Source organism: Antechinus flavipes, chromosome 1, assembly GCF_016432865.1.
Source record: "Antechinus flavipes isolate AdamAnt ecotype Samford, QLD, Australia chromosome 1, AdamAnt_v2, whole genome shotgun sequence".
Classification (NCBI taxonomy): Eukaryota; Metazoa; Chordata; class Mammalia; order Dasyuromorphia; family Dasyuridae; genus Antechinus; species Antechinus flavipes.
Window position 1 is genome coordinate 326,902,125 of NC_067398.1, and position 22,490 is coordinate 326,924,614.

The 22,490-nt window shown below is 33.1% G+C and overlaps 1 protein-coding gene across 2 annotated transcripts in view; it reads right to left on the minus strand.

The window, feature by feature from the left end:
- TEX10 (testis expressed 10) overlaps window positions 1–22,490 on the minus strand; it is a 60,745-nt gene that overhangs the window by 13,554 nt on the left and 24,701 nt on the right. For both annotated transcript variants that reach the window (XM_051966792.1, XM_051966786.1), the window contains exons 6-11: window positions 20,400–20,632; window positions 15,456–15,591; window positions 12,866–13,041; window positions 11,655–11,832; window positions 5,122–5,210; window positions 3,106–3,239 (exon numbers count right to left, since the gene is read on the minus strand). In XM_051966792.1, the coding sequence (XP_051822752.1) occupies window positions 3,106–3,239; window positions 5,122–5,210; window positions 11,655–11,832; window positions 12,866–13,041; window positions 15,456–15,591; window positions 20,400–20,632 (946 nt within the window). The remainder of the gene's footprint in view (window positions 1–3,105; window positions 3,240–5,121; window positions 5,211–11,654; window positions 11,833–12,865; window positions 13,042–15,455; window positions 15,592–20,399; window positions 20,633–22,490) is intronic.

Genomic DNA, 22,490 nt, shown 5'->3' on the forward strand with positions numbered 1-22,490 from the left:
CCAAAAAAAAAAAAAAAAAAAAAAAGAGGTAAAAGGCAAGCCTTATCCAAGAAATGTAATTCCTAAAAACTAAAAGACCAAAGGGATACACAGGGAAACTTAAGTTATACTGGCCTCCTTTCTGTTCCTCAAACAAGAAGATACTCCATCTCCCTACTTCCAGCATTTTCACTCGCTATACTGTGTGAATTTCCTCATCTCCACCCCCTTTCATGATTTTCCTCAAGCCCTGGTTAAAATTCCAACTTTTACCTAAAGGCTTTCCCAACTCCCCTTAACTTTAGTAGCTTTTTTCTGAATATTTCAAATTTATTTGATATCCTTGTTTGTACATAGTAGCCTATGTGTTGTCTCCTCCATAAGATTGCGAGCTCTTTCACAGCAGGGACTTTTACTTTTTCTTGTGTCCCATCTTTAATAACTATTTGCTGACCGAGTCCCATGTCGCTTCTATGGACATCTTTGGAACCAAAACAGATTATTACACTTATACTCCAACCTGCAAGTTGAATAACTAAAGACACAAAACCTTCTGGTTAAACAGGCTTGCATAATGTCAATCATTTTCCACATTCCACCTCCTCTCTGTGTCCCTGTATGGGCTTTTCCTGATCTCTCTTCATTTTTTCCATAAGAGAAAAAATTCTTTACTCATGCCAAAAAATATTTTTATTGCTTTACATCCTAAATACTGATCATATTCTAACTCAAAGACACAAAAAGGTTTTGGCCTAGAAAAAATAAGGGTCTATGTGATCTGTCTTACATGGAAGAAAAAAGAAATATAACACTGGATAAAACTTGCAGAACTGGAAGAACTCCCAAGATTCTGACTCTTCCTGTCTGGATTCTTAACTACATGAAAGGAATTCTCACTCAAACAGGGAGTCTCTATGTTCTTATCATATGCCAACAGCTGTATTACACCACTGTATGACTAAAGTCTCTTTTCTTCAGCTTAGTGCTGAAGAAAAGCCTTTTCTATCCCCAAACTTGACTTCATTAAAATCTGTTTCCCATTCCTAAAGTAACTCCTTTGCCATTATGTTCAATGACATTTAGGGATTCATTGTCCCCCAGTTCCATAGTTATAAAAAATAAAATTTGAACAACTTACCTATTAGCCAGAATAGAATCTCACTTGAGACTTGTAGCATAACTCTATCTTCAATCACAGTTTACCTCAAAAATCACCTTTTTATATGGGCCCTATTCTGATCTCCATAGCTGCTAGAGCACACCCCAATTACTTCTTATATATCTAATATTCCTTTTTCCATGTATATCTTGTTCCCCCATCTTCTACCTCAAAGAATATAAAATTGTTGAGGACAATTTTGATTTTGTCTTTTTATTCCAAGTGTTATTAAAACAGTGTACCTGACTCAAAGTAGGCATCTAATAGATATATATTGAGTGCTGAAAGATAAAGAGTCAGTAAGATAGGACAGAGCTGGTCTTGATAATGCTAGCCACTAGGCTCCAATGAACTTCAAACCAAGGCACCAAATGAATCAAGAGGTACAACTAACCCAATATCAGTCATCTTTTGATGTAGAAAACTAGAAGTCCCAGAGAAATGAACAAAGGAAAATGCCATCCTTACTTTCAAAACAAGACCAGAATGAAGCTATAAATATTTAGCCAAGGAACTTGATTTTATTCCTGACAAAATTTATCACCAATGGAATGATTAATGACTTTTTACAAAAAGAAGAGGTAATTACCAAGACTCAACCTTTTCCTCAAGAAGAGATCAAGGAAGAGTAACCTCAATTTTTTTTTCCTTGCCAAATGGGAGGAAGGGGAAAGGTCACAGCAAGATTACTAGATTGGCCAATCACTATACATGAACTATGGAGAAAGAGTTTCACATGCTATTCACATAGAACAGATAGAAGGATGTACAATTATTGTACAATAATTAGGTAGATACAGCTTTGGTTGTAGAATAGCCAGGAATAAGTCAGTCTTGCATTGGAAAGATGTCTCCTGGAGAAGATCCCTTGGACTGGACTTTCATAAATACAGAAGTGGCATGAATATTAAATCTTTAACGGACACAAAGTTAAGAGAGACATTCTGAACAGTAAAATAAGGAAGAACATTCTAAGAACTAGAATAATGGGCTAAATCAATTTAATGTTATAGCATAATATTTGGGTTAAAAAACAACTTTACAATAAAATAGAGGAAGGGGTGACTAGAAAACATTTCATGCGAAAAATATCTGAAGGTTTTCATCAAACCATATGCTCAATAAATCAATAGCTTAATACAATAGCCAAAAAATATGATTTTAGGGTGAATGAAGAGAAGCAGATATTTGAGGGCAGCTGTTTCTCCCCACCTAGTCTCCTTCAGACTAAACATTCTGTTTCTTTACTTCTCATGTGATATGAACCCATGGTTTTTTGCCATCTTGGATACTCTTTGGTTTATCAGTGTCCTTCCTCAGATTTTGTGCTCAATATGAACAGAAAGAACTGTTATTTCCTATTTTCCCTGTCTTCAGAGAAAAGAATCAGAAACAAAAAGAGTAAATTTAGGACCGATACAAATAAATTTTCTCTAAAAATTAGAGCGAGCAAACAAGTTGCCACCTTTGAGTTTTGCAACAATTTTTTCACTTTATTTTTCTTGCCCCTCACCCAACCACCCTTTTTTGGGGGGGATTGGGAAGGAGTAATACAGAAATATCTTGCACGATCTCTACTGCATAACAAATTTTTGCCTTCTCAAAGGATAAGGAAAGGCCGAAGAAAGAGAATGCAGAACTCAAAAGAAATACTTTTTTAAAAAATAAGCTGTTTTGAAAAGCAAACAAAAATATGACTTTTAAATGTTCTTTCTAAACTTTTTGACCATTACCCACCATCTTGGAGCATTCATTTATGAAATAAAATTCACCTTATCTGTAGTTGAACTGTTATTTCCTCATATAAACTTGACATGCTTATGTTGTTTACAAAACTGGACTGTAAACTCTTTTGGGCACAGAATATAATTTAAACTATGCCTTGAACACTATACAAACATTTAAATTTCATTAAATTACTAAGACAATTACCACTAATTATGACTTGAAATTAATGCCAAAATTACCTCTGTCACATCCCAGTGATGTAAAAACTGATCCAAGTCAGTTAGATAGAGAAGTACTGGCGAAAGCTGTGTTTGGCTAATATGAGGGTTTCCTCGGATGCTTTGCAGCCATGACATCTCCTTTGCTGAAAATCCTAAAGAAAGTAAATTTAATGGAAACTGGAATTATGATATAATAGGATTGAGAATGAGAGGTCACTTAAAAATCATCTAAAAGAATTTTGTAATTTTACAAATGAGAAAACTAAGGCCTATAAGACTGCTTAAATGACCTCTAAATTCAATGCTTTTTCGATTTACATGGCACCATGGACTATTTCAAGGCATTATCTTTAAAGAATATAGTATTTTCTGTACAATATTATCTTCTATAAAGATACTATACATAGTGAAGGTAAAATTTGAAGACAAATTCCATATTCTTAAAACTTAATATCTGAATGAATTCTTTTATTTTTAATGTTTCAGTACTTTTTTGTAGCTTACTGAAAAAGTGAAATACAACAACATTAGAAGGTGAACAATAATTAAAACACCATAAGCTTTTGTGCATAGGAGACATGATAACCTCCATCAATATTGTGAAGAGCATACCAAAGAATTTTATTGTGGTTAATTATAGTAAAAACCACAATTTCAAGTAAAAGGCTGCAAAAGGAAACAGTGATTGCTCTCAAAGCAAATAAGCAAATGATATAAGCACAATTTTAAATCTTACTAACCCTAGTGTAAAATATTAGAGTGTAATATTTTACTCCAAGACACAATATAGCAATCTGGAATTATGCCCAAAAAGTTATCAAATTGTGCATACCCTTTGATCCAGCAGTGTTTCTATTGGGCTTATATCCCAAAGAAATAGTAAAGAAGGGAAAGGGACCTGTATGTGCCAAAATGTTTGTGGCAGCCCTGTTTGTAGTGGCTAGAAACTGGAAATTGAATGGATGCCCATCAATTGGAGAATGGCTGGGTAAATTGCTATATGAATGTTATGGAATATTATTGTTCTATAAGAAATGACCAGCAGGATGAATACAGAGAGGCTTGGCGAGACTTACATGAACTGATGCTAAGTGAAATGAGCAGAACCAGGAGATCATTATATACTTCGACAACGATATTATATGAGGATGTATTCTGATAGAAGTGGACTTCTTTGACAAAGAGACCTGAGTTTCAATCGATAAATGATGGACAGAAGCAGCTACACCCAAAGAAAGAACACTGGGGAATGAATATGAACTATCTGCATCTTTATTTTTCTTCCCGGGTTATTTATACCTTCTGAATCCAATTCTCCCTGTGCAACAAGAGAATTGTTCGGTTCTGCAAACATATATTGTATCTAGGATATACTGCAACATATCTAACATATATAGGACTGCTTGCCATCTAGGGGAGAGGATGGAGGGAGGGAAGGGAAAAATCGGAACAGAAACGAGTGCAAGGGACAATGTTGTAAAAAAATTACCGTGGCATGGATTCTGTCAATATAAAGTTATTATTAAATAAAATAAATTTTTTTTTAAAAAAGACACAATATATACTTAAAATGAATCATTTGTAGATAACTTTACCATTTTAATATTGTAAATTCTGTTACATGATTTCACAATATATTCTATTATCTAATCAAAAACTTCTTACAGCCCTGAGAAAGAAAAAGTCTAAAGCTTACTAACTGAAACATTCTTCAAATAGGGTTCTAATTGTCATTTCATCCCACAAATTTCTGGAAAAATATTTAAAACCAAATTTAGATGCTAAATATGTAATCCTTACCAATAATAATCCATCAGTATATTTTCTATCAAAGTAGACAGTTTCTTATTTTTTTTAAATAGGGTTCACATGCTACATATATTCTAATTCATATTTTGTGGTCTTGATCTATGAAATCAAATAATACAATACTAAGAGATACTGAAAGCATGGTACATTCCAATGTTCTTGGTCATATTTAAAACAGAAAATTAAACAAGAGGAAGAAGGAGGTCTAGAAGTGGTATGAATTACCTGTAAGGGTTGAAAATAAGAAACTGAAATAGTCCACATCATTCATTGTACTTGCTTGAAGAGAACGTTTCCATCCAGAAAATGCAGATCTACAAAAAATAATTCACATTTGTAGAGTACTATACAATTATAAGATATTTCCCTTAAAACAACTCTGTGAAGTAATGAAATGGATTATAAAGAATATTTTTAAGTTATAATAAAAATGCTCTTTTTGAAGAAACAGCCATCTTTTGACTGTGGAAGGATATTTTTAAAATAGTTAATTCTTTTTTAGGCTTAAACTTTTTTTTTTTAATTTCAATAATATACTCAAGGAATTTCTCTTTGCTTCTCTCGCAGACAAAAAAGGCTCAATTCTAATCCTAGTTACTATTGTTCTTCCCTTTTTTTTTTCCCCAGCTGCTTATACAGTTTAGGGTGACCTGAGGGTGAAGTAGCAAACAGGCCAAAGTAAGAGATGGACTACTGCTTCTTCACTGGAAATAATTATAAGCTTTCTTTTCCCCTTGGGAACAAAAAAGGTTGAAAGTTAAATTTGAAGGATCATACTCTATATCCTAAAAATGAAAACCACACAGAAAGCCATCAAAACATTTCAATCTATAACAAGGTTATACAGAATGTTTAATATTTATGCCATATCCTTGAAGATGAATTCAAATACAAATTAAATCTATTTTATTCACAAATTTCACAATTCTACTATAAAAAATATAAGACATAAATATAAATTCTACTATAAATAAGCTGTTTGAAGTTTCCCAAAGAATTTAACATTCCTTTAGTGAATAATTTTTATGTGTATCTAAGTTTTTATAATCAAGATTCTGAATATGTAGAAGTAAAAAATTTTATCATCAAGATTTTAAACCAGAAATAGAATACTAAATAAAATCACGAATAATCACAAAATAAATTTCTAATATAAAGCAACAAATCTCAAATTTCTCTTTTTAATATACTGGTAAAAATCTTTTCATAAGTCTATAAAAATAGGCCCCAGAGGTTTTGTTGTAACAAAATTTCACCAAAAGAAAATCTCTATTACTATAAATAGCATGCCAACTTTGAAGGATTAATAGACTGAATAGCCAAAACCCTCACTTATCACCATTCTTATCCTACCTAAGCCCCACTATCCAATACCTTCATTCCCATTTACGTGTTGCTGAATAAAGGTAAAAAATATTTCCAGAACTGAATGGGCTGATTTTACTACAAATTTAATAAGCAAACACCCCTTTCAAAATGTATAGGCAACTTTAGTATTAAAGATCATACACTTAAAAAAAATTGTGAGATCACTTATCTTTCACAACCATGGGTAGATGTGCTCTTAAATCAACAAGAGATAAGAGACAATCACTAAAGACAAAGTGATGTGATCACATAAAACTGAAAAGTTGATACACAAACAAAATATGTTGATAAGAAAAGCCGAATGGACATTGTTGATGGAACTGTGAACAAATCCAACCAATTCTGGAGAGCAATTTGGAACTATACTCAAAAAGTTATTAAACTGTGCATACCCTTTGACCCAGCAATGTTTCTACTGGGCTTTCATCCCAAAGAGATCTTAAAGGAGGGAAAGGGACCCACATGTGCAAAAATGTTATTTTTATAGTGGCTAGAAACCGAGGGGATGCCCATCAATTGGAGAATGGCTGCATAAATTATGGTATAAGAATATTATGGAGTATTATTGTTCTGTAAAAAATGACCAACAGGATGATTTAAGAGAGGTCTGGAGAGAGTTACATGAACTGATGCTGAGTGAAACGAGCAGAACCAGGAGATCATTATACACAGCAATAATACTATATGATGATCAACTCTGATGAATGTGGCTCTCTTTGATTCAAACCAGTTCCAATTATTCAGTCCTGAAGAGAGCCATTCCCAGAGAGGCCTGTGGAAACCAACTGTGAAACACAACATAGCATTCTCACTCTTTCTGTTATTGTTTGCTTGCATTTTAGTTTTCCTTCTCAGGATTTTTTTTTCTTTCTAGATCTGATTTTTCTTGTGCAGCAAGATAACTGTATAACCATGTATATGGCATTTTAGTTTTCCTTCTCAGGATTCTTTTTCTTTCTAGATCTGATTTTTCTTCTGCAGCAAGATAACTGTATAACCATGTGTATCTATATTCGATTTAACATATATTTTAATATATTTAACATGTCTTAGACTACCTGCCATCTGGGGGAAGGGGTGGAGGGAAGAAGGGGAAAATTTGGAACAGAATGTCTTTCAAGAGTCAATATTGAAGTTGCAGGATACAAAATAAACCCACAAACGTCATCAGCATTCTTATATATCACTAACAAAACCCAACAGTTAGAGTTACAAGAAGAAATTCCATTTAAAGTAACGACTGATTGTATAAAATATTTAGAAAATCAGAAACTTTATGAGGAAAACTACAAAACACTTTCCACACAAATTAAGTCTGATCTAACCAACTGGAAAAATATTAAATGCTCTTGGATTGGGCAAGCAAATATAATAAAGATGACAATACTACCTAATTTAGTCTATTTATTTAGTGCTATACCAATCAAACTCCCAAAAAACTACTTTGATGAACTAGAAAAAATAACAACAAAGTTCATATGGAAAAACAAAAGGCTAAGAATTTCAAGGGAATTAATGAAAAAAAAAAAAATCAAATGAAGGTAGCCTAGCTGTACCAGATCTAAAATTATATTATAAAGCAGCAGTTACTAAAACCATCTGGTATTTGCTAATAGACTAGTTGATCAATGGAATAGGTTAGGTTCAAAGAACAAAACAGCCAATAACTTTAATAATATAGTGTTTGACAAACCCAAAGACACCAGTTTCTGGGATAAGAATGCATTATTTGACAAAAATTGCTGGGAAAATTGGAAATCAGTATGGCAGAAACTAGGCATTGACCCACACTTAACACCGTACACCAAGATAAGGTCAAAATGGGTTCGTGATCTAGGCATAAAGAACAAGATTATAAATAAATTGGAAGAGCATAGGATAGTTTACCTCTCAGACCTGTGGAAGAGGGAGGAATTTATGACCAAAGAAGAACTAGAGATCACTATTGACCACAACATAGAAAATTTTGATTATATCAAATTGAAAAGTTTTTGTACAAACAAAACAAATGCAAACAAGATTAGAAGGGAAACAATAAACTGGGAAAACATTTTTACAATCAAAGGTTCTGATAAAGGCCTCATTTCCAAAATATATAGAGAATTGACCCTAATCTATAAGAAATCAAACCATTCTCCAATTGATAAATGGTCAAAGGATATGAACAGACAATTCTCAGACGAAGAAATTGAAACTATTTATAGACATACGAAAATATGCTCCAAATCATTATTAATCAGAGAAATGCAAATTAAGACAATTCTGAGATACCACTACACACCTGTCAGATTGGCTAGAATGACAGGGAAAGATAATGGGGAATGTTGGAGGGGATGTGGGAAAACAGGGACACTGATACATTGTTGGTGGAATTGTGAACACATCCAGCCATTCTGGAGAGCGATTTGGAATTATGCTCAAAAAGTTATCAAGCTGTGCATACCCTTTGATCCAGCAGTGTTTCTACTGGGCTTATACCCCAAAGAGATACTAAAGAAAGGAAAGGGACCTGTATGTGCCAAAATGTTTGTGGCAGCCCTGTTTGTAGTGGCTAGAAGCTGGAAAATGAAAGGATGTCCATCAATTGGAGAATGGTTGAGTAAATTGTGGTAAGTGAACGTTGTAGAATATTATTGTTCTGTAAGGAACGACCAGCAGGATGAATACAGAGAGGACTGGCGAGACTTACATGAACTGATGCTGAGTGAAATGAGCAGAACCAGGAGATCATTATATACCTCAACAACGATACTGTTTGCGGATGTATTCTGATGGAAGTGGACCTCTTTGATAAAGAGAGCCTTAATTGATCAAAGATGGACAGAAGCAGCTACACCCAAAGAAAGAACACTGGGAAATGAAATTCTGCACACATATATTGTATCTAGGATATATTGCAACCCATTCAACATGTAAAGGACTCTTGCCATCTGGGGGAAGGGGTGGAGGGAGGGAGGGGAAAAATCGGAACAGAAATGAATGCAAGGGAGAATGCTGTAAAAAATTACCCTGGCATGCGTTCTATCAATAAAAAATTATTAAAAAAAAAAATTAAAATAAATAAATAAATAAATAGAATTGGGAATCTATGCTCAAAGGTGTTGACTAATCATGGTCCATGTCCAAGACAGACTCCAAATCAATAAAAGACTGCTTTTAGAGTGTAAGATCCTGCATATACCTATTTATGGGTGAAATTATGCTTATTACATCATGCCCTCAAACAATGCAATTCTTCTTAAACAAGACCCAGAATAACTCAAGACATCAGCCAAATCTTAAAAAAATAAAAATAAAAATGTTTAGTGTTTCCACAATGACATATTAACTGGATGGGTACTCCACAGATTTGGTACATCAATGCAGTTATCTTTAATTTGTAGTTAGCAACTACATGATACAGTGGACAGAGCATTGTCCTGAGTTCTGAGATTTTATCTGGCCTCAGACATTCACCAACTTTGTGACTTTGGACAATTTATTTAGTCTTTCTGTGCCTCAGTGTTCTTGACTGTAAAATGGGGATAATAGCGTCTACCTTCCAGGATTGTTGTAAAGATAAAATGTTTATATAAAGTGCTTTGCAAATTTTAAAGCACTAAATAAATACCAAAAAATATTAAGACACTCACTAGCTATACAACTTTGGGCAAGTCACATAACGTCTGTTCCTCAATTTTACCATAATAGTGCTTACCTCATGAAAATCAAATGAAATAACAAGTAGAGCTCTTAGCAAAACTTGAAGAGCTATATAAATGCTAGCTATTAATAATATTAATAATTTACATTTATATAGCACCTACTATATGCCAGGCCCTGTCCTTAGAGTTTACAAACATCTTATTTGATCCTCACAACAGCCTATTATTATCCCCATTTTAAAGTTGAGGAAACTAAAGCAAACAGGTGAAGTGACTTGCCTAGCATCACAGAGCAAGGAAATAAATGAGGCTGTATTTGTAATCAGGTCTTCGTGATTCCAGGTCTGAATCTTAGAATGCTACACCACTAGCAGTCCTAAATATAAGAATGAAGAGTTCTTTCAATTCAAAAAGATTATCTTGTCTATTCTCCCTATTTTACAAGCAAGGAAAATGAAGCCCACAGGGGTAAAAATCACTTGCCTACCCATCATACAACCAATAAGTTACTCAGTCCAGGACTAGAATCAATTTCTCCAAATCTGAAGCTTCCTGCTCTTTCTGGCATACGAACACATGCATGAACGCATGCATGCATGCACCCCATAGAATAGTAACAAACTGTGTTCTCACAACTAATTGTGTCTCTTCTACACCTAAACTTAAGAATCCCTAAATTTGTTATCCTATATTTTAATATGCTTTGCAGAAGAATATAGCTTTGAATGCATTTTGTAGTTCAGTATTCAAATAATGGAAATCACTACTTTAGAAGGATTTCTGAATATAGTATTAAGACTAATTTATAATAGTAAAAGTATTAAATTAAAATAGCTACCTCTAAAGCAAAGAGTTTCACAGTGTATTCCATACTCCTGAATGTTATTGCATATTTTTAAAAAACCTTTAAATAATTGCCTAAGTGCAAATTTTATGTAACCAAAAAACCAGAATATAGTAAATACATTATTTACAAAATAAATACAACTTGCCTATTAGATATTTAAGGGTTCACATCAAAAACCATCAGACTTTGAACTCACAAAGAACTCAACAAAACTATCTGCTGTTACTGAGGAAAAATTGAATAGGAAAGGGTCTCCCCAAATGTTATCAATTCAAAGTCTCAGTGTAATGCAATTCTTCATGGCAAAGACTACTTTATTACGAGTAAAAAAAAACTTGAGAACCAATGACCTAGAGCACCCTTATCCCAAGGGTCAGTTAAAATAATACTGAAGTATCAGAAGTTTCCCAAATACATCAGAAGTATCCAAAATTTCCAAAATCAAGGAGTCTAAATCAAGTTTATTTGGGGGGAGAAAAAAATATTACATTCTGATCGTTTTGTTGTGAATTGTTTTTTCACATTCCATTTTCTAAATTATATTCTCTAAGTTTAATTGCATTTGGTACAGTGCAAAGATACAAGTGGATATCCTTTTAATGATAATTGTCATATAATCTGAATTATAATCCACTGATAAAACATCAAAGACCGTCCATTTCTGGTTATATAACATTTAAAATTTATTAAGTTGCTACAATACTAGAAATAAATTATTAAATCATTCGCATTTACTCATTTCTAAAACCTAACTTTCTATACTTGACATTTATCTTAACAAGCAACTATAGTAACAAATCTTAAAACATTGCTGATGAAAAAAAATGTGTAGAAGAAAATTGAAATCACTGTTAAGGGGACAAAATGGCATACAAATAAGGCTCACTTGAACATACTACCTCATATGCAATATCCTTATGAGGGCAGCAGCCAAATTTGAACTAAGTCTTCCCATAATACAGCAATGACTTAAATGACATAGTAAATCAGCAGGTAGACAAGGCAGAAAATAGATCAATTGGACCAAACGCTGCTGAGATGCTGCAGGAAGAAGAACCACAGTGCCTTCTTGTGGATCTAAGAGACAAAGAGAAATTAAACTAAAGTATAAAAACTGTTATAAGTCAAAGGAATTCAAAGATTTTTAGAAACAATTTTCAATGACTGCTACATTATTCTGAATATTGCCATTTCTGAACCTTACTCAGAAATGAAGAGTTACTAGAACTGTCACAAAAACATCTTTTCTTAAGGTCTCTTTATTCAGAAAATGCCCTAATCATCATTTAATGGGGACATTCTTGCCTAGATTTATAATTCAGGATAAGTCAAAATATACAAAATACTAATTTCTAGCCATTAAAAGTCAAAGTATTACAAAGTATTTTAAAAGCAATTCCACTTTTTTTTTAGCAGCAATATACAATGCTTACCATTACATTTATGAAACAGAACCAGACATTTTCTTTTTCAGAAAAGAAAGTTGAACAAGTAAAGCTTTTAAAGCTTTCATTTAAATGATGTGTCTCCATAAGTGGTGAATAAAAGCATAAAACCTTTAAGTGTGCTTAAAGATGGAAATAAATACATCATATTACAATATGATGTTATTGATTTTTGAAGAAAATAGTACTTTCTCCTTAAGAGATAATTAAATGAGTTTCCCTGAGGGGGAAGACCAAAGATTCAAAGAACAAAAATATTATTAACTTCTCTAAGCTTCAAAGAAAAAAAATTTCTCCCCAATACTAAGTTACTTGTTGATTTCATATGCTGTAAGAAAATGAAATGACTACTTTATATTTCAAGTGCAGCAATCACATCTAAAGTATACATAAATAAAAGCTTACTCTAAGTCACCAATATTTTATAATTCCTGAGTCTACTAATTTTTAAATGACATACTGAGTTTAGAATTATTTGAACATTTAAAGTTTCTTCAACTAATTATGTCTTAATATCCTAAACCACTCAATTTAAATGAGAAGTAGGGAAAGGCTACCCCAGAAAATTTCATTTTGCCTATTTCGAGGTGATATCAAAACAAAAAACAAATACAAATATTTTAAAAACTCATCAGAAGTTAGGTTGTTGAATATCTCAGTCTTACCATAGATCCGAGAAGCAGTGGCTTGCAAACTATTTAGTAACTCTTTATTTGATCGTGCTGCCGCAGCATGAATAATATCAATAAGTTGAGTTGAGAGTTCAGGGTTTTTACAGCCAAGTTGAGCAAGCTGCAAAGGCAAACTAGCCAGCCAACGAGATAATACTTTACTTCTGCTTCTAAAAAAAAGGACAAAGATGAACAAATACTTGGCTAATTAAAAAATAAATAGAAAGGGAAAGGGGGGAAAAAACCACAACCACAACCAGCATGTTTTAAGAATATTAAAAAATGAAAAAAATATACATCAGTACACAGGTAGCTTATCTATTAAACTACTGTGAGTAGGGTTCTGTACTAGATACTTGGGATAGAACAACAAACAATGAAATCTCTACTCTCAAGTAGCTATCAAAGAGCCCTTCATTTGACTGGCATAGTAGGGGCATAGTATTGTTCCACTTAAGCAAAATTTCTAAAAAAGTTGACTTAAAATTATCTTTATTCCACTATGATAAAAATTACTCTAGCATTCTTCCTTGTCTCCTTAAAAAGAATACAATGAATGTAACTGAATCTTTTCCTAATAAGTCAAAGTCATTCCTAACCAGGAAGTGAACAGGTAGTAAAGACTTTTTTTTAAAGAGGCCACAAGTTGTAATGAAAACAGCACTGTAAAAAAGATGAGTTCTAGTCCTGTTTTTCCACACTTTCTGTGTAACTCTAGACAAATCACTTAACATTCATGATTTAGGCCATGTTCCTACAGAGTAGATGTCAATTTGTAATGGGAGATTGAATTTGTTATTTCCTCACACCAACAAAATCACAGATCTACCTCCTAATCCCCAGTAACTTTTTTCCTTTACTATGTGGTACAGTACAAAGAGCATTAAGAAAATGGGATGCTCTATTTTTATCCGCCTGCATTTTTGATTTCCTTCATGGGTTAATTATACATTATTTCAAAGTCTGATTCTTCTTGTGCAGCAAAATAAGTGTATGGATATGTATACATATATTGTATTTAACTTATATTTTAAGATATTTAACATGTATTGGTCTACCTGCCATCTAGGGGAGGAGATAAGAGGAAGGGGGGGAAAATTGGAACAAAAGGTTTTGCAATTGTCAGTGCTGAAAAATTACCCATGCATATAACATAAATAAAAAGCTATAATTAATTAAAAAAGAAAAGAAAAGAAAAGAAAATGGGATGTGAACCTAGTCCACCACTCAAAGGCTCTGTGACCTCCCAAGGTCTTGGCTTCTTGTAAACAGGGATTAACAACTACCTCATGGGGCTATTGTGAATTATATTTAACATATTGCATTATCACGTTCTCTCCTATAGAGTACCTACTTTTAAAATTGGGATTAGTGATAAAAGCTCCACACATGCCCTCAAATATTCTCCATTTCCTCTCATGATGCATCAACAGCCAACCTAGAATCTTTCTAGCATTACAATTCATACCCCAATCAATAACCAGAAATACACAATGGTTTTGGACTCCAAAGACTCAGGTGGCTGAGTACACATCTTATAAAGGCAATTTCATTGTGTTTGGCCTATCAGGCTACCCAAAGTTGGCACCAAAATTTTCTGCCACTGCACCAATAGTAGAGGACATAGGACACAATTAAAACTGCAGAAGAGTAGAAACGATTAAGTGAGCAGCTACTTGGGACAGCAAAAGAAAATACCACTCAGATACAACATAAACTTCTTTAATATACCAAACCCACCTATGACCAATCATAAATATCGTATATTTTCCTGAGTATCTGGTCTTCAACTACTCATAAATTAAAACTAAAATTTTAAGTTAATAGGCTATTTGAAAAATATGCAACTTATTAAGAATCCTGCTGTTAAGAATCCGGCCTTAAGCATTACATAAAATTTGCTTCAGTATTCCAACCCTGTTAACTTCAAATTTCTAAACAGATCCAACCAGGTTCTCCCTTCTTTCTACAGCCTGTTTGCCAAATCTTTCTCTTTCCTCATTCTGGCTGGCTACCAGGTGCCTCTCCAATTACCCACCTATATAGGGTAGACAAAGCCTCTTTCTCCATTTGAATGAGTAGATTTGCCAAACACAATCCTATTAATAAAATGAAGGATAATGGGTCCTTACATTTCATTACACCCCCCTGGCCCATCAGATATTTATCAGGCTACAGACCCCTCCAGATTCCCAACAGGAGATCTGTCCTATTGCTTGTACTATAAAACTCTCAAGAAAGAGCCTTGCCATCTATGCTATCACTGCATCTTAGAAATGATCCTAAAGCTTTCCCCTTCTCCTCATTTCTGAACTTTTCTTTATGATTTGTTTGCTCTAATTAAAATGGGAGCTTAATAAGAACAGGATGTGTCTTAATTTTCTATTTTCATCTTAAGTGTACTTGGATACTTTTTTCCTTCATTTTTTCCCAAAATCTTTATTCCTATAAGATTCATTAATCAATAGATAATATACTGTTCTATTCAATCCTTTAAGTGAACTATAGTACAACATGTCAAAAGGAAGACATATGAAATTTATACTTAGGAGGAAAAAATTAACAAATTAAAATCTTTTCTTACTTGATTTTGTGAGGACCCATTTCTTCTTTCTGATAAATGCTACTAAAAAAGTTCAGAAGTGAAGAACGGACAGAAACAAGGAGATTCTTCTGTTGATAAAGTGTATAAACTGCCCTGATTAGCACCTCTGTTGCCACTAGAAGAAAAGAAAAAAAAAAAGTTTATAACAAAATTTACACCAATTGATTAAACATGAACTTTGGCATCATTATATGATCCGTCCTCATCTTCTGTGGAAAAAAAAATTTATTACAGCAAACTTACAATCATAAAATTTTATTATAAATACTACAGAAAATCCAGTCCACTGAATGGTCCACAAAAGTGATTCACAGAGTTGATATGTCAAAGCACCAATCAGCAACTGAAGAGACAGAAAACTGATAAAAAAAAAAAACATATTAAATGAAATGGCACTCGTTGTTTCAAATGATTGTCAAGTGACAAAATCTCAGAATGGGTACCAAAAGCTTAGAATTTAAAGAGAGAAAAGAATAAGAATGATATCAAAAAAGAATTTCTTTTGAGTGAAATATAAGCCCAAATGCTAGTCACAATGAGTATTACCTAACACACTCTTCTGGCTAACATGCCCAGAATATATATCACTTTCTACCAAAACAACTAGTTTATACAAATTATTAATGGATAATTAAAAACTGTTCGAATTGGCTTTTGTCCATCCCAAATTTAGTCTCCTACAATAAAAGGCAGAGATTGAAAATGTAACAGTCTCTAAGGTCTTTTTATTCCTCTACTGACAATGAAGATATGAAAATGTGCACAGCACCTACACATTAACCTTGTAGACAGGTCTTGTAGTCCACAGTCACACATCAATTATACTACCTATCCTCTCTAAATCCTCAGCTTTAGCAGTAAAATATATTTTAATAATTACTTTTCAGTCTATAACTATAATTGTTTTCAAATATATCTCATTTTAGAGATAGAGAATTGGTAATTTAGGATGGCTTTTCTTTTTTTCCTTCCATGCTATAATGGGTCTGAATATATAAAGGTTAAAAGGAAGCTAATGACTCCTTGAGACTTCAAGAAACAATTTTTTAGAAGTCAAATAAATGCAAAATATGAAATATCTCATCAAAAAAACAAATGACCTGGAAAGCAGAAAAGAAATAACTTTACAACAGTTGACTACCTGAAAGTCATGATCAAAAAAAGAGCCTAAATGTCATATTTCTAGAAATTATCAAGAAAAATCACCTTGATATTTTAAATCCAAAAGGTAAAATAAAAATTACAAAAATTTATTAATCATTTTCTGAAAGATCCCAAAATTCCAGAGATCCCAGGTCAATAAAATACTGTGTCATCAGAAATAATACAAGTATTTGGAGTTACAGTAAGATGACACAAGATGTAGCAGTTTCCATGTTAAAGGAGCAAAGGGCTTAGAAGATAAAATTCTGGAATGAAAAAAAAGGGTTAGTAAGATTCTAGTTAAAAATCACTATCTAGCAAAATTAAGGGCTGAAATAGAGAGCTGTCAAGCGTATCTGATGAAAAGACCAAAGCTGAGTAGAAAATCTGACATTCAAACATAACACTCAAGTGAAGCATGAAAAAGGTAAATATAAAAGAGTAAGCATAAGAGACTCAATAATTAAACTACTACTTACACATTTCTATATGTAAAGATGTTACATTAGGAACATTATCATTATTACGACAGTTAGGAATCTGCAAAGAGGAGGCATAAGTATCAATTCTGTTGATGTGCACCCCCCCCCAAAATAAAATAAAAATGAAGGGGTGAGAAAGAGGGATCCACTAAGAGAGAATGGGAAATTTTTTCTCACATACAAAAAGCATGCAAGTTGGAACTTCTATAGTTATAGAGTACTTGAAATCCCACTCTTACCAGAATTAGTTCAACAAGGAAAGAATATATACACAGAGACACATACTCTCAGTTGGGGATGGAATAGGAAAATTGAGGGGGTAGAGGGGGAATGAGAATGATAAAATGGTAGAAGGGAGGTAATGGTTGGACGTTTGAGGAGGTGCAGAATAAAAGACAGAAAGAGAAGGATAAACAAATGAAAATAGAATAGAAAATACACAATAATCGTAAATGAATGTGAATAGGATAAAATGGAAGGAAATTAACAGAATGTATTAGAAACCCAAATCCCACATTATATTGGTTATGAAAGATACACACATGATTAAAATAAAGGGCTAAAGAAGAACCTTACATTAAATTCAATTACAGCTTAAAAAAAAAAAAAAGACAGGTAGTAATCACAATCTCAGACAAACCAAAAGCAAAAATAGGCCTACTTAAAAGAGATAATAAGAGAAATTACATTTTGATAAATGAAATTCATGGTAAAGACAATGAAATTATGGTAAAAATTTTCTCTGACAAAGTGCTCATTTCTCAAATATATGAGTTAAATTTATACTAAGAACTATTCCCCAACTGATAAATGATCAAAGGATATGAACAAGTAGTTTTCACAAGGAAAAAAAAAAAAAAATCAAAGCTACCTATATTGAATTGAAAAAATTGCTATGAATGACTAATGTTTAGGAAAATTCAAATTTAAACTCTTAAGGCACCATCTCACACTGCTCACAAACAAATACTAGAAAGGATAAGGGGAAATAGGCACACTAGTAAACTGCTGGTAATGTTGTGAACTAGTTCACAAACATCTGGAGAGTAATTTGAAACAGTACCCTTTGACCCAGACATACTCCAAAGAGATCAAAGTAAAACAACCTATGTGTACAAAAAAATGCTTGTAGCAGCTCTTTTCATAGTGGCAAAGAATTAAAAATCAAAGGGACACTTGTCAATTGAAGAATAGCTGTACCAGTAATAATATATGATTATGATGGAATACTACCATGCTATCAAAAATGATGAGGTTTTGTTTCAGAAAAACATGGCAAGACCTATATGAATTAAGGCAAAGTGAACTAAGAACAGAGCAGCACAATAAGAGCAATGTTGTAATAATAATCAGTTGAGAAAGACTTGGATTTCTCTGATCAATACAATGATTCAAAACAATTCCAAAGGACTCATGATGATGAAATGCTATCCACCTCTAGAAAGTTGAATTCAGAGTGCAACTGAAGTATAATTTTCTCACTTTTTTTTATTCATGATATGACTAATACAGAAATGTTTTGCATAATTTCATAGATGTAAGTGATATCATTTGGGGTAGGAGGAAGAGAATTCAAAACTCAAAATTTAAAAAGAAATATTAAAAATAAATGTCAATTTTAAATGGGGAAAAAATTTAATCCTCACAACAACTCAAACCCACCCTACCATTTACACCTGCTGCATGATATTTTATAGACGAATTCAAATGATTTACATTTTTCTAGTGTAAAAACAACTTTAGAAGTTAAGTGACTTCCCTAAGGTCATACAAGCTTTTTTATGTGGCAAAGTTTAAGGCAGAGCAGTAGTTTTTTTTTTTTTTAAATTCACGTCCAATACTGTAATCTCCATACCAAGAAAACAAATTATATGTTGCTTGCTAAATAATGAATTGATTTTTGTAAAAAGAGATGGTCATAAGGGATATTAAAAGTAATGATAAATGATTACCTGTTCCTCCTTTAGACTTCACTATTTTTGTCAATGGTCCACTACCATTAACTGTCTCCCATTGCCAAAACCACAGTATTATCTCAAGACTTTTTCATCTTCCTTATCATGTGGTCACTGTTCAATCACTTCAGGTGTGTCTTATTCTGTAATCCCATTTGTAGTTGTTTTTTTGGCAGAGATATTGAAATGGTTCACCATTTCCTTCTCCAGCTCATCTTATAGATGAGGAAAATTGAGGCAAACAGGATAAAGGGCCTTGCTAGGAGTCACAGTTGTTAAGTGTCTGGCCAGATCTTAACTCAGGAAGATTGAGTTTTTCTGACTCTAGGATGACACTCTTTCAAAGCTACCTTATCGGATGCAATCAATGAATTATTAAATCCTTGGGATTCTATCTCAGCAAAATTTTTTCCTATTTCCTCATTGTATTCCCATCATTACCACCCTAGTATAAACTTCAATTACCATTGGCCTGACCTACTGCAAGAACTTCCAACAAGTCTGCTAAAGTTAGACAAATAAAAAAATGACTGTCTCAGTTCTTTCATTCAATAAACACTTAAAAAGTGCCTATTGTGTGCATGATCCTGTGTTAAGTACTGGAGATTTAGTGGCAGAAGTGAAATGGTCTTTTCCCTTAGGAGGGGAATTCTGCTCTAGGAAGATCCACAGATGAGTTCTTAAGAAATGATTGAAGAGGGAATAAGTGTTAATATAAAAGGAATAATCAGGAAAGATAGATATAATGCCATGATACTTCTAAGGAAGGAAAATCTGCTTGTGCCTAAAAGACAAAATACTGTTGAGGGGGAAAAAACCCCACCCACACCCACACCCATCCACACATGCAGGCACACATGCCTAACAATGTCATGCCCTGAAGTAGCTTCCTATGACTTTGGGTTGGAATTTAAAACCCTCCATGCATTTAATCCTATCTATTTTTTCAGACTTACAACATATTACTACCTTTTAAACACTCTGGTCAAACTGACCTATGAGATAATTACCCCAAATTGGCAATACACCTTTTGTCTTCTATGCACAAGCAGTTTTCCCATCCTTAGAAGTATCATGGTGCTTCCTCCCTCACCTCTGGCCTTTTAGAATTTCCAGCTTACTTCATAGGCTCAGCTCAAATACCTATACCTACCTTTCCTGACTTTCACAAACTTGTAACTATAATGAATAGAATCAAAGTTTGATAACATCATAAAAACAGTGTGAACAGTAATATTAAATTTCTTTCTCCAGAGTTTAGTAACAATTAACTAAATAGAGTACAAATAAAAATAATCTTATCCACAACTATTTGTCAGAGTAATTTTGGGAATATTACTTACCTCTATTTGGCTGTATTTGCATTAATCTCCATGTTACCCCAAGCAATCTGTTCAACTGCTTATTGTTTAGCTTGTAGCCATCTTCAAAACTCTCAGTCACAAATTTCCTAATCATTTCTATCCAATCAAAGTCCTTCTGCAAAGTTGAGGTACTTGCCAGGGATACCATGATATCACATAAAGTTAAATTCAGTAAAAGATGATCTACATTGTTTAATGGAGACATATACTTGCTGTTAAATTAAAAAAAAAAAAAAAAAACCCAAACTATAAGACAACACATCTAGTATAATGAACATTACAAATACAATTAATGAGATACCTTATTAATAAACATTAAGAAGTATGACTCCCTTAATTTAATAAAGTGCAACCTTTAACAGCAAGTGCAAACATGCAGGAGTAACAGTTTTGGTAAGACATTTTCATCTCATCTCAATATTTCATATTGGTCTATTGTTATCAGGCAAAACTCTATGTAATAATAATGAATTCAAATTACTAGCCATGGCTAACATTGGTCCTTGGTCCTGAGGAATCAAACATATCTCTTTATTCTCAGTAGAGAAAGGGGTATATATAAGAGCAGAATACTAAAAACACTGTCAAAGTTTTGTTGTTGGTCATTTTACTTAACTTTTTTTTGCTACAGAAGAGGGAAAGAATAAGCACTTATTGAATGCCTATTATGTGCCAGGTACTGTGCCAAGAGTTTACAAATATTCCCTCATTTGATAATATTGCTCTTCAAGAGGGCATTCATTTGAGAGGGAAAACATGCTATTTTTACGTTATCAATAAAACATTTTTAAAAACTAGGGTGGCAGAATAAAGAGTTAGCTATGTCTGGGATGAGAAACATCTGAGTTCAAATCCAGCCTCAAACACTTACTAGCTATGGGACCCTGGGCAAGCCATTTAAGCTGTTTGCCTATTTCTTCATCTGTAAAATGAGAGTAACAGCACTTACCTCCCAGGGTTGTTAGGGGATCAAATCAGATAATAATTACATAGCACTTAGCAAAAAGCCTGGCACATAGTAAGTACTATAAATGTTAGTCATTATCATTATTTGTAACATGCAACAAATGCAACAAGCACTGCAAAAGGCCAATTTCCTAGGATTAAGATTATAATAATCCCCCTTAGAAATTTTACTTAAGAAATTATTGAAAGAATGGATGTTAAATACACAATACTCCTCAAGGAGACTCATCATCTGTCATTCCTATTAAGCTCCTTAACCTCACAATTAATTTCTATCTTATTACTAATTTTAAACCCACAACATTTATTTTTCCAGACTCATACTCTTTGGATTTGGATAAGTGTTAAGGGGCAAACTGTCTCTTTTTGTCAGCTACGACTGTCATATTTCCACCACTAGCATTCTATTGGGTCACAATCATTACGAGTTTTCTCCTGGTAGGATCTGATTATGTTTAGACTTTTCTTCTTTAGCCAAAGAAAGTCATTGTTTCTTTGCGAAAGGCTGCCACTTACGCTCATTTGTCAGCTGTGAGATCTTGGACAAAATCTTTCTCTTCTATAGACCTATTTCTTCAACTTCTTCTTCAAATATCTTCTTCTATCTATTTTCAACTGGCTTCTTCAAATTAAATTAAATGATTCCAAAAGCTCCCCCTCTCTCCCCCCCGGTCTACCTCTCTAATTCACATTCTCCTGTTTTACCCAATAATTAAATCAAGAACCATCTCCCTATTAGTTTACAACACTTCTTCTGTTTACTCCAGTGAGAATTGATCTTTATTTTCTCTAAACTACAGTATTTATCTATACAAAATTTTATTAATATGAATTATTTTCCTTCTTTACAGATGAGAAAACCTGAGGCTCAGAAAGTAACAATATATTAAGTGTCAGATCTGGAGACTGGTCCAGAATAAAATTTGCCCAAAGTCAAACATATTGCCACACTATATTAGTTTCATAAGAACTAGAAAGATAAATATCAAAATAAGCTTCTCTCTAAAAATATAGGGGACAATGGGTATGAATACTGCATATATGTCAGACCAGATTCATGTAAAGGTTAGTTTTGTTCAACTGACTATTCCTTTTTGTTTGTTT